The sequence below is a fragment of the Amphiprion ocellaris genome, chromosome 14 (genome assembly GCF_022539595.1).
Source record: "Amphiprion ocellaris isolate individual 3 ecotype Okinawa chromosome 14, ASM2253959v1, whole genome shotgun sequence".
NCBI classification, from domain to species: Eukaryota; Metazoa; Chordata; class Actinopteri; family Pomacentridae; genus Amphiprion; species Amphiprion ocellaris.
The window spans coordinates 14422330-14436300 of record NC_072779.1 but is presented as its reverse complement, the minus strand read 5'-3'; the positions used below and the strand labels follow the sequence as shown (position 1 = coordinate 14436300).

The 13971-nt window shown below is 41.8% G+C and overlaps 2 protein-coding genes across 2 annotated transcripts; one reads left to right on the top strand and one right to left on the bottom strand.

Annotated features, from left to right (window-relative positions):
* Positions 1 to 605: 605 nt before the first annotated feature.
* si:ch1073-224n8.1 (zinc finger protein 879) lies at positions 606 to 5549 on the bottom strand. Its single transcript, XM_023288478.3, has 2 exons — positions 4372 to 5549; positions 606 to 4245 (listed from the first exon to the last, which is right to left on the bottom strand). The coding sequence occupies exons 1-2, from the start codon at positions 5084 to 5086 to the stop codon at positions 3314 to 3316; spliced, it is 1647 nt and encodes a 548-aa protein (XP_023144246.1). The 5' UTR covers positions 5087 to 5549; the 3' UTR covers positions 606 to 3313.
* A 4282-nt stretch (positions 5550 to 9831) lies between these two features.
* Positions 9832 to 12437, top strand: LOC111580637 (LRRN4 C-terminal-like protein). The gene is made up of 2 exons (XM_023288477.3): positions 9832 to 9974; positions 10770 to 12437. Exon 2 carries the CDS (start codon positions 10771 to 10773, stop codon positions 11506 to 11508), a length of 738 nt encoding a protein of 245 aa, XP_023144245.2. The 5' UTR covers positions 9832 to 9974; position 10770; the 3' UTR covers positions 11509 to 12437.
* Positions 12438 to 13971: the final 1534 nt, after the last annotated feature.

Sequence of the window (13971 nt, the reverse complement as noted above, 5' to 3'; positions counted from 1 at the left end):
TCTGTTGGGAAAATGATTCAAATCTAAGCGTAAAACTGGGATATTTCATCAAAATCACATTATTTTAAATCATCATTTAAAATTTCCCATTTTTATTAACTAGTTACTGTAAAAACACAAAAGAAATTGCAGTCCTTGGTGCAACCATGAAGCCATTAGTTACTGAGCTACAACCAACAGTCATGTCATGAAACTTCATGGAGTTTTCAACTAAACTGGGCTGAAATGTAGGCTGTGTTTACACATATCACATAGGAAATATGCCTTAAAATAAATCAATAATGTAAATAGTAAATTATCTACAGTATGAAGAGTCACCATTTTCTCCAGTGTTGGTAACACTTTGCATTTAATCAAGGTTGTATATGTTGATAATCAAAGAAATTGAACTGGAATTTGTCAGTTTTTATGATTTTTATCTTCATACCTGCACAGAAAACATTCTTGAGTTCTCTGTACTTCTAATAATGGTTGTGCTGTTTCCACAGAGGTGCTGGACTTTGGATTGCAGTGAAAAATAGGCCCATAGTGAGTAAAAATGAGTAAACCACCCGAGGTTCAGACCATTCATTTTCTATGTCAAATAAAGACAGAAAGAAAAGAAGTAGAAACGTGGCCCTTTAATATAGTAACATTTACAGTGGGTAACAGGTGAGTGTGATGTGGCCGAATATATTTTGAACACAGAAGCATAAAAAAGTAATTCATCTCACATTTAACACCGACGTCTTAAGGACTAATGCCATTTCAGTTTAAATCCACATGCAAAGGCCCCCCATGTTTGAAATACAAAAAACAATAAATATGATTATCTGGGGCACAGACTAACCTGACAAAATGAATTATCGTGGATATGCACAGTGACAGATATCTACCACCTTTAGTGTCTTTTAAAATGACTCACACTTGTAAATGTACAGAGCATAGTTACATGGAGACCGTTATAGTAGTATTACATGTCAAATGACAAAGACAGCTAAGCTCAAAAGGCCAAGAAGAGTAATGCTCCGCTGTTAAACCTGATGCATCAGCGGCGTCGCACGTCAGAGCATCAGCAAGAATTGTAATTACGTTACATATATTTACACTGTATGTTAGCATACTGATGTTTTCCAAGCATGTTTTTCTTTTAAAAAGTCATTGTTGCACAGGAACTTTTCCACAAATGTTAACCCTTATTGAGCCAAATAACTAAAACTACATTCTTATATACAGAAACAGCCGCCGGCACTGCTGCCAGCGGAGGAACAGATATGCACATGCAAGCACCAGAGTCTGTTTGCTAGTAACTGGCTGGTAACATTAATACAAGTCCAGAAAGGGAAAGGCTTTCTAGACATACAGTAGCAGCTTGAAAAAAAAAACAAAACGGAATGCCAAGATGTGGTCCAAGAGAGATGATAATCAGACTTGGAGAAACAACAAAACAATTGTTTAAGCTCTTGATCTGGGCACATGCTGATGATGGCAGCTGACCGTGTTTTCAAATAATCCTCTATGTTTTGGTTAAACAAATAAATGCATGTACTGATATCTTCGCACCAGGATATCCCCGACTCAGATAACTGCAGCTCGATAATGTTACAGTCATCAGTCACACAGACTGATGAGGGCTCTGCAGAGTGGAAAGAGGAGATAATGCAGAGCAGAGCAGGAGCAAAAGGGACTGGCTCATGCTTCATGGAGACACAAACAACTACAGTGTAAACGTAACTAAAATCATAATACATTACATTTTAATATATATCCTTCAAATGCTTCAAAGGTGATGCATACACCCACAGAGGACCCGATCACTGTGAGAAACCAGTTAATTATCAGTCAAAGAAATCAGTGCTGCATCACCTCCATACTGGCTCAAGATAAGAACAAGATGAACTGACCACTGTAATGTTCGGTCTGCATGAATACATAGTGAAGCATAGTGAGCAGATGTGGGAGATTAAAATATTGATGCCATGATAGGAGACAGAAGTCATCTCTAAAATCACCAGAGCTTACACATTTTAGTTTCCTAATCTTAAAAGATGCATGAAAGTAAAGAGAAAGTGATGCATTTTTCTAAAGTCCCCCTTTGGTGAATTAACCTCAAAAAATCAGGTGAAAATTCTCCCACATGGCTTTGAATTCTTATTACATGCACCGTACGGGCATGTAAACAAGCTAAAAAAACCTTATTTTCACCAGAGTAGGTCTTTAAAATGTATAATATGCTAAGAAAAAGGAGAATGCCCACAATATATTCTCAGTCAGTTTCATAGATGTGGTTGGAAATTATTGTGTCAGTCAGCGCACCAATGGCATGTATTAGGGATGCATGATGATATCAGTATGTCATCTACATCAGCCAATTAAGGCTCTAAAAGGAAGTATCAGCACAGACCCACAGTCAATACTGACAGACAGATCACACCTGTCAAGCTAAAAATGTATAGTTTTTTTTAAAAAAGGTTACATAATAAAATGCATGGCATGTTTTACATGTAAGCTGAAGTAATGTTCTTATTTTGTCTGTTGAAAAAAAGGAAAAACATTGTATTCTATGTCTGCACATGACAGAAGGCTATCAAAATAAGCATAATAACAGGTTAATTGCCCTACAGGAGGGTGCTGATGTTTCCCAACATTAGTTGGAAAAAACATGTGAACATATCTGCAATCGGCCAAAATTAGTTGAAAAATATCAGCAAACATCCTATATCATGCATCCCTAGTATACACCTATGATCACCTATCAAGATCAATTTGGTTTGGTCAAATACACCCATTTACACATTGTATATGGTTTGTCACCTACATGAAGCATGAGCCGCTATTTCTGTTCACTGTAAGCTTTTTAAAACTCACGGCCAGAATCATAACAGTTTCGTCCTGACTAAAATCAAAGTGTAAACAAGCTGTGAGTCAGCTGATGTTTGACGGTACGTTCAAGAAATTTTTTACTACTTTCGCCATTAGTTTCCTAAATTATTACCAGAAAGGTGGCAAACCGGCACCTTAACATGCCAAGAAGAAACTCTACACTACTGCTGCTGCTTGAACAACTCAGCTAAGAAACACCTGCTGTTGAAGAATGTACAGTGGATATTTAGAAAATGTTTTTTTACAGCTAAGAATGTAAAACATGACAATGTCAGATAAAAACTAAGCTTCAAGGCTAGTGTTATAAGTAGCCTGGTTCTTCATGCTAACAGCATGGAACAATCAGCCATCATGTTGACAAACTACACAAACACCTGGTTCCATGTTTTTCACCCCGAGTATGTTTTGTGGTAAAAAAAACACCAGCAGTCAACACTTCTTCAATCATCCTCTACACACAGTCCACAACTGAGCTGTCATCCTCCTCAGCTCCCCACTCCCCAAACCTCATCTGAGGAGACGGCGCTGCAGGATGGAGGTTATTAATGTCATCCATGGCGTCTGGGTCCGTGTCATCACTGGCACCGATTCCCATGTGACCGCCCTCCTCCCGGTGCGTACGGACGTGTTTCCGCAGCGCCGCGGGCTCTTTGAAGCTGCGGTTGCAGAAGGGGCAGCAGCATGGTCTCTCTCCAGTGTGGATGAGCTGGTGGTGTTTGAGGTGCTGCAGGCGGCTCAGTCGCTTCCCACAGATGGCGCACACGTAGGGTTTCTCTCCCGTGTGCGTGCGCCGGTGTTTGCGCAAACCGTCCAAGTGGCGGAAGCAGTTTCCACACTCAGAGCAAGAGTACGGCTTCTCGCCTGTGTGTATACGCAGGTGAGTTTTAAGCGCACCAGACTCGCGGAAGCGACGGCCACAGACTCCACACGGGTACGGCTTCTCTCCGGTGTGGATGCGGATGTGCTTCTTCAGGCTGGAGATCAGACGGAAGGTCTTTCCGCACTCCAAGCAGTGGTGAGGACGATCTCCAGAGGGCTCCACTACTGTGTCAGGGGCCGAAGGTCCTGCCGAGTCCTCTGCTCTGCCTGGTGAAACACTGTCTCCTCTCCCTGCTCCAGGAGTCCTTGCCAGCAATTTCTGTCCATCGAGTCCACTCTGCTGCAAAGCATTGGGTCTTTGGTGACGCAGTGGGTGAGTAAACGAACGTTGGGAACCTCCTTCTCCTCCAACTTGACTGAAGCCAAGGTCTCCATCATCAGCTCTGTTGTCATTACGCAACCCAGAATCCTTCCTGCTTTGCTGCCCAGAGCCTGACGCCGGTCCCTGCTCCTCTTTAATCTCAAATCGGGACACTCCACTTGGTCCTTCAGACTGTCTGTCATCTAAAGACAAAATGAAACATGCAGAGATGGTTAACATAGAATGACACAGTAAAACATGTTAATCTATTCAGTGAATTGCAAGCTTTTGCAAAACAAACACAGACTATACACACAATGGATATTTACCTGGTCTGCTGGAATCAGAGCACAAATGAGACGCATTGGATGGAAAGTCCATAGCGTGGTTTGTCACAGAACCATCTGGCTGGATTGAAAGCTGGCACATTTTGTAGTCGTCTCTTGGTTCAAACCCGTGAAGCGATTCCTCCACAGAGCCACCAAGACCCAAGTCTACACCTGCCCCGTTCACATTTCTGGGGTTCTGGTGGTCCCGTTCCAAGCCTGAGGTCATCGAAGCCATTGAGGACAGTGAAGGGGCAAAAACTGACTGGCCAATACTCTGAGGGCCCGTGTATGAGATCTGCAGCTGATCTATGAGCTTCTGAGCGCTACACAGACACTCCTGCAGAGTCTTCAGCTCCCTCTCTGACACCTCCAGACGCACTTTGAGTCTTTCATTCTCCTGCTCCTTGTGCAAAAGCTCCTGCTGGGTCTCATTGAGAACAAGCACCACTTCGCCGAGCAGCGTGTCCACTGCAGCGGACATGGCAGTCTGGATGGTCGGAGCGAGCCGTGATTTCAGGGACGTGACAGTCATGTTGCCCTGCGAGGCTCCGTATCCTCCCTTGTCTGCTTTGCGATCGTAACAGGACTCTGCTCCGGTCCTGTCGGGAATGTTGATTATACTTTGTTTACGGTTTCCACTATGGACCGAGCCGCTGCCGCTATTTGACGGAGAGGAATCCATGCTACCAGCATAGCCTGTCCTCCTGGAAGTCATTATTTAAATGCAGTCAGCTAGCTGTAAACCAGTTAGCTAACGTTTACACGCTAAGCTAACAATTGGTGGTGCTGCGGAAAACTGTCCACAATTCTAAAGAACTGGGCTGAATGTGAGGGTCTAGGTGCTGTAGTGTGTGAGAGCAGTGAGTTTCACTAATTGCATCTGCTTTATTAGCTGCCTAAGTGGCGCTGCAGACAAAAACAATGTTGTGAACTCCTGGCTGGGCCTGAACCCGCTCGTCAACATTAGCTCGTTATCTTTTAAGCTAACAATGCCCGTCGGTCGGAGACGTTTTCTATCACACTCTGTCGCTCAGGGGGGGAGGAAACGAGCTGAAGGACTTTAACAGCGGCAATCAAGTCAGTAAGTTATTGTTCAAAGACTTTGGTAGCTGGGCCCTCAGTAGCGACTCACCCATCTCCAGCATCCGGCTGCAGAACTGCACTTTACTGTACGCAGAGGCCTGTCGCACACCAATGACGTCAGTAAAGCAGCTTTTAACCAAGGATATTTTTTCCCCTGAGTTTTGACTTGAAGGCAGCTTCACTTCAACTACAAGGAAATACTACCATTCGTTTTTTTTAAAAAAATATTTTGTTTTGATTACATCTTTTGTTCTTATATTTTTTTTAAATATTTAAAGAAATATCACCACTTTAGCACATTTTTTCTCCTCTCCATCTAAAACCGTCTATTCTGAATTACGACTATTTAGACAGACAGACAGATAGATAGATAGATAGATAGATAGATAGATAGATAGATAGATAGATAGATAGATAGATAGATAGATACTTCATTAATCCTGAGAGAAATTCAGGTGTTCAGCAGCTTGCATACAACAACATAAAATAACATAACATAACCGACCACTCAGTGATGAGTTGTACAGTCTGATGGCCAGGGGATCAAAACTCGGTCTCTCCTTCTCTTTATGGACAAGTTTAATATTTGTTCTCTGGAGGATACAATAGGCTTAAATAGAGAAATTCATTTAAAATATTAGTATCATATATATTAATATTTTTCTGACATTGAATCCTGCCAGTTGAAAAAAGCGCAAAAAAAAACATCCAGGACAACATATGAACACACTTCAACAGCCTCAAACAAAAGGAAACCTTAAAAATTAAAAAGAAAATGTGTATAATGGGTCAAACGAATTTCATAAACTTGTGTCAGGATTATTCCTCATTTTGTTTTGTGGTATGCTAACATTATTTCATTTCGAATTGAAAACCATCACATCTATCTTTAATGTTAACACAAGGTTTGAGTTCACCTGGTGGTTTGTTTCTTGAAGCGTTCTAAAGAAATTGTGAACCTGAAGGTCAAGTCTGAGGGTGAAGACTGCTCCGCTAATTGCAGCAGTGCCGCAGCCATTTGAGGAGAAAAGTGGTTTACAGTGAAGCTTCCGGGGTTTATAGTGCCAAGTGCCTGGTCATTGACCTTTAGGTCACACAGGCTTTGTGGAGAAAACCACTGTTCAAGTCACATCCTCAGTCTGCTGCAGGCTGCACTTTAAATGCAAAACTCTGTGGGTTGCTCAAGTTGGGCCAAACATGTCATGAACTTGGAATACTCTGCAGACACTCAATGTCAGTGCAATCCATCATGAAAACTAATTAACGTCCCTCAGTTATAGCTACACCCAGATATGTAATAATACTGCCTCATTCTCCATTTTATCCTGTGCTGCTTCTAATTATTTTGCAGCCATTATTGATGCTCTGTAGATGCCTAAACACTGAGGTCAGATAAGAACCGCTGCATTAATCATTTCCCTATGAACATGAAAACACTGAGCACTTGAGCAAAGATGTTTTTTTTATTGCTGTGTTGCTGTTGTTGGTTTACAAAGATGAGGTGAATCATCGCTGTCGAATGAGGGCTTTCTGATGATTTCATTACATTTGAAACTGCCTCATCCTTGCTTGTATTTAAAAGTATGCTTTAGATGAATGTTTTAAAGACGTCCGTGTAGATTCTCCAGGTCATAGATGTTAGATGATAGTTCAAGAGCCAAGAAGAGAAGTCCAGTTGTATTTTTTTACTGAAGTTATTAGAATATTTTCAAGTTTAAAATGATCATCTCTGGCCCATTCAGTGAGACAGAGAGCCAATGCTGGCACCTCAAGTTATTGCTGTATTCCCCTGTAGGCCAACAAAAAATCACAACAATCATTTACATGACCACAATATGTGAAAAAAAATGGCAGAATAATTCCACCAACAGCCAGTAAACTGGCATGATTATAGCTTACAGCACACGTCAAACATGTTGATTCTTCTGGAAGTCCTGTGGTTCTGCTATAATAAGACTTTGTAGTGTTAATCTGGGCTACTTCCATATCATAAATAAAAATAATTAATTCCTGATGGAGTCATTTCTGATGAGGAAAACAGCCCAACCAGCCTCAGTAGCTGGGGAAAAACTGACGTGGTCTGTGGCAACCAGGGGCAGTACGTTGTGGGATTATGCAACAACCCACCTAACAGCTACCATCTGCTTGAATTTGTGTCACTTCCAGAGAAATACTTCTTATGTGACTTCACCTCTCTCTGTCAACTGCTCATATTTCCCGTGACACCATGTTTGATCCTCCTAAATTACAAAGTTTGCGTTTTCGGTACTTTCATGGGCGTTTTTGTGAATAAATAAAATCTGATTCTGCCCTGCAAGAGCTGAAACAAACATGAATCGAGTTATTATGAAATAAGGCAAACAGATGTTTGTTTAGCAGTATTAGATTCAGATATAATACATAAACACAACCCGCATTATACAGTATATAAACATAGCATTACTCACACACAGCCTGGATGCAAATATATGCATCTCTGTCGCAGTTAGACACCCACACTCTCTCCTGTATGTACTTACATTCAAAACACATTCGCTCACCCACAGAGAGATGCACATACAGGAGAGAGAAAGAAACTGGCAAACATACTGATATATAAAAAATAAAAACATCTGATCATTTTTCAGTAAGTTAGATATTCCCGATACTACTTTTGATAACGTATTGGTTCCTGCTCATTTAAATGTAATAAAGGCACAACACACTGTATTTTTCATTCTTTTGCAACAATTAGTTAATGTCTCTCTCCAGTTATTGATTAAACCCTAAAAAATGGTCTGTATTTATTCAGAAGAACATTGATCAGCCACAACATTAAAGCCACTGGCAGGTGAGGTGTATAACTGTGATCATCATGTTCTGGCGAACCTTGGATCCTGGCATTCATGTAGATGTCACACTGACACGTACCGCCCACCTCAACATTTTTGCAGGCCGAGCACACTCCCACGTGGCAACTGCCTTTTTCAGTGTCAACCATCTTTCCCAGCAGGACCTCATGCTCCTTCACACAGCAGAAACTGCTCAGGAATGGCTTGAGGAACACAACCAAGAGCCCAAAGATGATGACCAAGCCTTGAAATTCACCAGTTCCCACACAGATCTCAAAGGATCTATTACCTATGTTTAAGGGCCAGAAACCACAAGACAGCCCCCCAGAGGTCCCACGTTTGTGGCCCAACCAGTTACAGATATTGGGCATAAGGCGGATCTACACAATATTATGGAGGTGGATTTCATGTCGTGGCTGATCAGTAGGTAACTCTACTCTGTTTAAGTCCCTACTTCTGTCTCATCCACTGATCCCCACTGGCTACAGCATGAGCACACAAGCTTACCTATGACTCTGTTTAAACACAATAAAACTACTTCACACAATGGCAATCTGAAATATTGGAGTACATGTTAGAACCACAAAACTGATTCAGAGAAGGAATAATCAAGAGGAATAGTCCCTTAGATTTGATCCTTAGAACTCTGAACCTGTGTTTTGGAAACTGTCGTCACTGAAAGCACGTTAAAACAAACAAACAAAAAAAAAAAACACCATAAGGCCATGGTAATGAGGTAAAAAAAAAACTTGATTTTTCATCTTTAAGTTAGATTAGATGGAGCTGTTGTTGCTCAGTCAGAGGTAACTGAACTCGCTTCATCAGTATTCTTCAGATACAGGACAGCACCAGCTATCTGTGGTCACCATTTTCTGCACACTAAGCTACAAAGCAGAGCAGAGATGTGAGTGAACAGCTGGATTTAGAGCCTCAGCTGTCACACAAAAGTTGCTTTTCCACGTGTCACTTCAACAGAACATCTTGTCCAGTTCTCTTCTTCCCTGTTCCTTCCATTTAACTGCCATCACACCATTTTATTACTGATGTGAATTTCAGTTTAGCTTGGGAATTTTGCACATTTGAAACGTTTACCGGAAGAAGTCTAGTCAGGCCCATTTCTGGCTTTCTGGTGAACAGCTGCACAACAGCTTCAGAGTTTCGACTTCAGTCATAGACTTTATTTAGGTAAGAGGTTACGGTGGATGAGAAGATGGGTGAAGATGTCTGGAACACGTCAGGGATGACAAATTGCAGTGAATCAAAGCCCTGATGTAGAGAACTCCCAAATTTACTTAATTTCCATCATCCCTTAAAAGGGAAACAAGTGCTCATTAACAAGTCAGACACGCTCTGAATAATCTGCAGAAGAATGCAACAAGAATTCATGCGGTTCACTTCATCAGAATCAAGTAGCAGTGATGTAACTAATAGCAGACTGGAGTAATACCACTAATAGCACCGTCACTCATTCACAGAGACTAAACCGTTTAGCAAGGAGGGAGGTGGAGCTGGTGCAGGAGGGTCAGGAAGAAGGGAGAAGGGGGGATTGTGGGAGGGCAGAAAGAAGGAGGTGATTGTTGGGCAGAAGGGAGTCATATAAAGGGGGAGACAGCAAGAGAGGGAGTAAGTGGAGGAGAGACGAGGAGAAGGACGCATTTTGATTAAGACTACAAACTTTGCAAGCAACAGGTAAGTTCATATCTTCTAATATTCTGCACAGTTTCAGTCTTTATGCGAGTGAATAGCTGTGAGAAAAACAAAGAAGTCAAAGAGTTAGTATTCAGTAGGAGCTCCTGTTTTGATTCCAATGCATTTAAATGGAATCTTATCTTAGGGGAGTTATGAATGGCTCACTGTTATTCCTCCATGTGGGTTCACCACAGATTTTAGGTATGTTTCTCTGGATTCTTGTTGAAATTGCACATGCAGCTTTCCGGTAACTAGATCCAGCTGACAGTGCTGTGCTGTTTCATGGGTGTGTAAGCACTTGGACCTGTTGAGCAATACCGTCTGGAATGCTGAATTGGAGTTAAGTGCCTCCAAATCTTAACAAATGAGGATCATTCCAAGCAGTTATTTATACAAGACTATAAATCACTGCCTAACACAATACAGAAAGATACATTTCAGCTTACTAAAGTGTCCACATTTTGTCATTTGTTTACTCCAAAGTGTTCGGCTGTTTAAAATAAGTTTATGTCTATAACTGCAGGAGAATTTTTCACCCTCCAAGTGAAACTAGGCCCACATTTAAACTATTTGTTTAATTCAACTCAGCTTTTCTTTCTGCAGTCGCGTAATCTCTAAAAGATGCAGAATCAGGGGAGAAATAACAGAATGTCCTCATTCAGGAGCTTTCATACAAGACCAAAAGAAACTGGCTCATTCAATACACACATAACTGGAAACCCAAGGGGCTGATTCTGTTCATTTCTATGTAAAATTCTTGTCCACTGATGGAAATGTATTTTTTATGATCTCCAGCATGATGGCTGCCATGAGGGACCTTCCTTTTCCCTTTGTGCTCATGTGCCTGGTTTTCATCAGAGGATACTGTCCCCTGCCTACGACATCCGAACTCCCAGGGATTCATCCCACGAGACCTTTCAGACCACGTGAGGTTTCGTCCGAGGCCCATGTGCTTTACCCAGAGGATTACAAAGACTATGACGAGACGGTCACCACCATTTTACCCAACATAGGGTCTCCAGATGGGGGGAGCTTCCAGCGGTGCGACTACAACCCCTGCTCTGAAAACCAGACCCCCTGTCCAGAGATGGTAGCTGCCACCAGCTGCTTGTGTCCAGGTTTCACTTTAAATAACGCTCCTCCAGAGGTGCCCAGCCTAACATCGGTGTCTTGGAACGGAACAGAGGTCGTTCTTCGCTGGTGTGCACCTTACTCATATGTCACGGAGTATGTTGTGACGGTGGGAGGGCGAGACAGGAAGACGTTTGGGACGGAGCAGAGAAGCGGCAGTCTGGGCGACATCGACAACATTGCAGAAGTTTGTGTGATCGCAGTGAATGATGCTGGAGACAGTCCTGCGTCCTGCATGATGTACCGGCCCACAGATAACAGCCTGGCTCTGAAAGCAGGCCTCATCGGAGGAGCTCTGGGCCTCCTGCTGCTCCTACTGCTGGCCGTCCTGCTGTGGAGGCACAAGAGGCAGCAGAAACAGGAGGCCAGCATCTCTATGCACAACACGCCCGAGACACAGTGAACAGAAAAGACTGCGAGGCCGGACGCTCAGCCAGATAAGACTCCGTCCAAGTGGACTCTTCAGCGTTACTGCGGTTAATTAGCTGTGACTGCATTATAGCATCTGAGGTTTTTCTGCACCAAGAGGTTATCTTAAAACTGAAGGAAACAGGGTTCATCATCTTTCGTAAACATATCTAACTGGTGGAGTCCGGGGCTTCATTTTGAAACCCCCCTGGTGTGTTAAAGGAAGTTCCCACAGCTGTGATTTGAAAATCAGCTGCACAAAATTATTCATAGCATTCTCCAGCAGTGCTTTTTGAAAATTCATCCCAGAAGACAAACAAGAACGTTTCAAGAAAGATAAAGTGAGTTTGGTCATTCTTGCATGTCGGGAAATTAGCTTTGTGATGGACAGCTCTGAGAAATGCATTGTCAGGATTTGAAGTAACATCCCAGCTGGTTTTCTCTGCTCGCAGCTGCTTAACATGGTGTGCAGCTGCTTGTAGAAGGGTAAAATTAGAGATTTATTTCAAAATCATAAAGTTTTAATAGTAGTAAATACAATAAAATTTACAATAAACTCTCGATAGACACAAAACCTGCCACAAAATAATGTGGCAGGAGGTGAGAAGATGAGCACAAAGGGTCAAATGCCAGTGTAGTATATAAAAGTAGAATTTATTCAGGTTTTGATAGCAGTTGTTGACATCAAAACATACTGTATGTTTGTATTTAATTGAAAGTGTGAATGGATTCTTTGGGATTTGCTGTATTATGTACTGTATTTATGAACGGCCTTTGGTTTGTGGCCTTAGACTTTTGATACTTTGACAAGTTTCCCTGAACCGCTGTTGTTCAAACTGATGCTACTGTGTAAGTTTGTTTAAAAATGTGGCTTTTAAACTGAATTAAAATATTGCCAGAGTTGTTTCTGCACTCATGACTTCAGCCCGTGTGTCGTTTTTTTTTTGTAGCAGCTCTTCTCTGGGTGTGTTTTTCCATCCGTCTTATAGTGGGAAGTCTTGTCAGTGCACTGGGTGAGCACCAGCGCTCACTGCTGTTTTTCCAGCTGTCATACAATAGCCTTTTCAGCGGATATGGAGTTTATGAGGCCCTTCTCATTCCAGCTGAGACTTCCAGTCATGCAGCGTTGGGCTGGTGAGGAGCTCCGGGCTTGTTTTGCCATGATGAGAAAGAGAAGAAAGTCCAATATTTTAATCCTCCCAGTTTATCTCATGTTCAAGCCTCCATCTGCATGTCTCGCAGCCATGTTATAATTCCTTTCTGCTCCGGCTGCTGTCAGCGACTTGTTCCACTGCTCCTGGCGTCTTTCTTTTTCCAACTGCGCTGCACAACTTACATGGAACAGAGCTGTGTGGAAGCCATCTAACATCTGTAATTTGGAGACACAACACACTGTTCATTTCAGTGGCTGAAATGGCCTCAAGATGCTGCTTTTACGACACAGTCACAGTCGGCCTCTCTCAAACTGGGAGGGAAGTCTTTACGTGATCGAGCCAGTATGAGATGAAATGCAAAAACAACAATCATGCGGTCTGTTTTAAACAGATCAAGACACTTTGTGCCTTGAGAAAATGCAGAATATTGCAAGGCAGTGAGCCATGTTGTGTTGTGACGGCAACAGGACAGAACAACAAAAGTGTGTGTGTGTTATTGTCCCTTTTGAATTAAACTATTTTAGAGACTCTGAATGTGTTAGAATGCTGTAGAAATCTAGATTGTGAAATGTTAAAAAGGTTCCCTATGAGCACAGTCATCGTCCAGTCATACAGCTAAAAGAGGAACACGTGTACATCACATCAGCAGCTGCCCTGAGAGTTAAAAAGCTTCTGAGCTCTTTGATGATAAGAATGAAAAGCCTAGAAATCCTGAACGTCAATATAAGACATAAAAGTTACATGATGGGAAAGAAAATTTAGAGTAGACTCTGCAAAAGCTGTCAGTTCCTCTTTAACAGGCTCATAATCTGCTGAAAGTACAGAACGTCCATAATAATATGAATCCAAAAGCGGCTAGAGCTTTAACCACAAATGAAGAATTACATTTAAATCCCATTAAATTTGCAGCATTGAAATGAGTTAATATGGAAATCAGATGAATTTATGTGATGTGAATTCTAATTTTTGAAATTTTATGAAGGTATTTGAGGTTTTTCTGGGCCACAAACTTGCTCTGCTCACAAAATCAGACAGAATTCAGACAGAATTTGTGGATTTCTCTGTTGCTTGTGTTGTTGTTTGTTTGTTTGTTTTGGATCACACCACAGACAGAACATCACCTGATAGGATGAAGGGTGGATTGACTTCATTCATGGTGGATGTCTTATCCTTAGTAGCAAAAAATGACATATTAGTGTAAGAATTTATCCAATCAAATCTGAGCAACTTCCTTTTCTGACTTGACTTTCAGCTCAGTCTCACAAAACAAAAAAAAATGTAAAAGCCACATTGATTAAAATTGT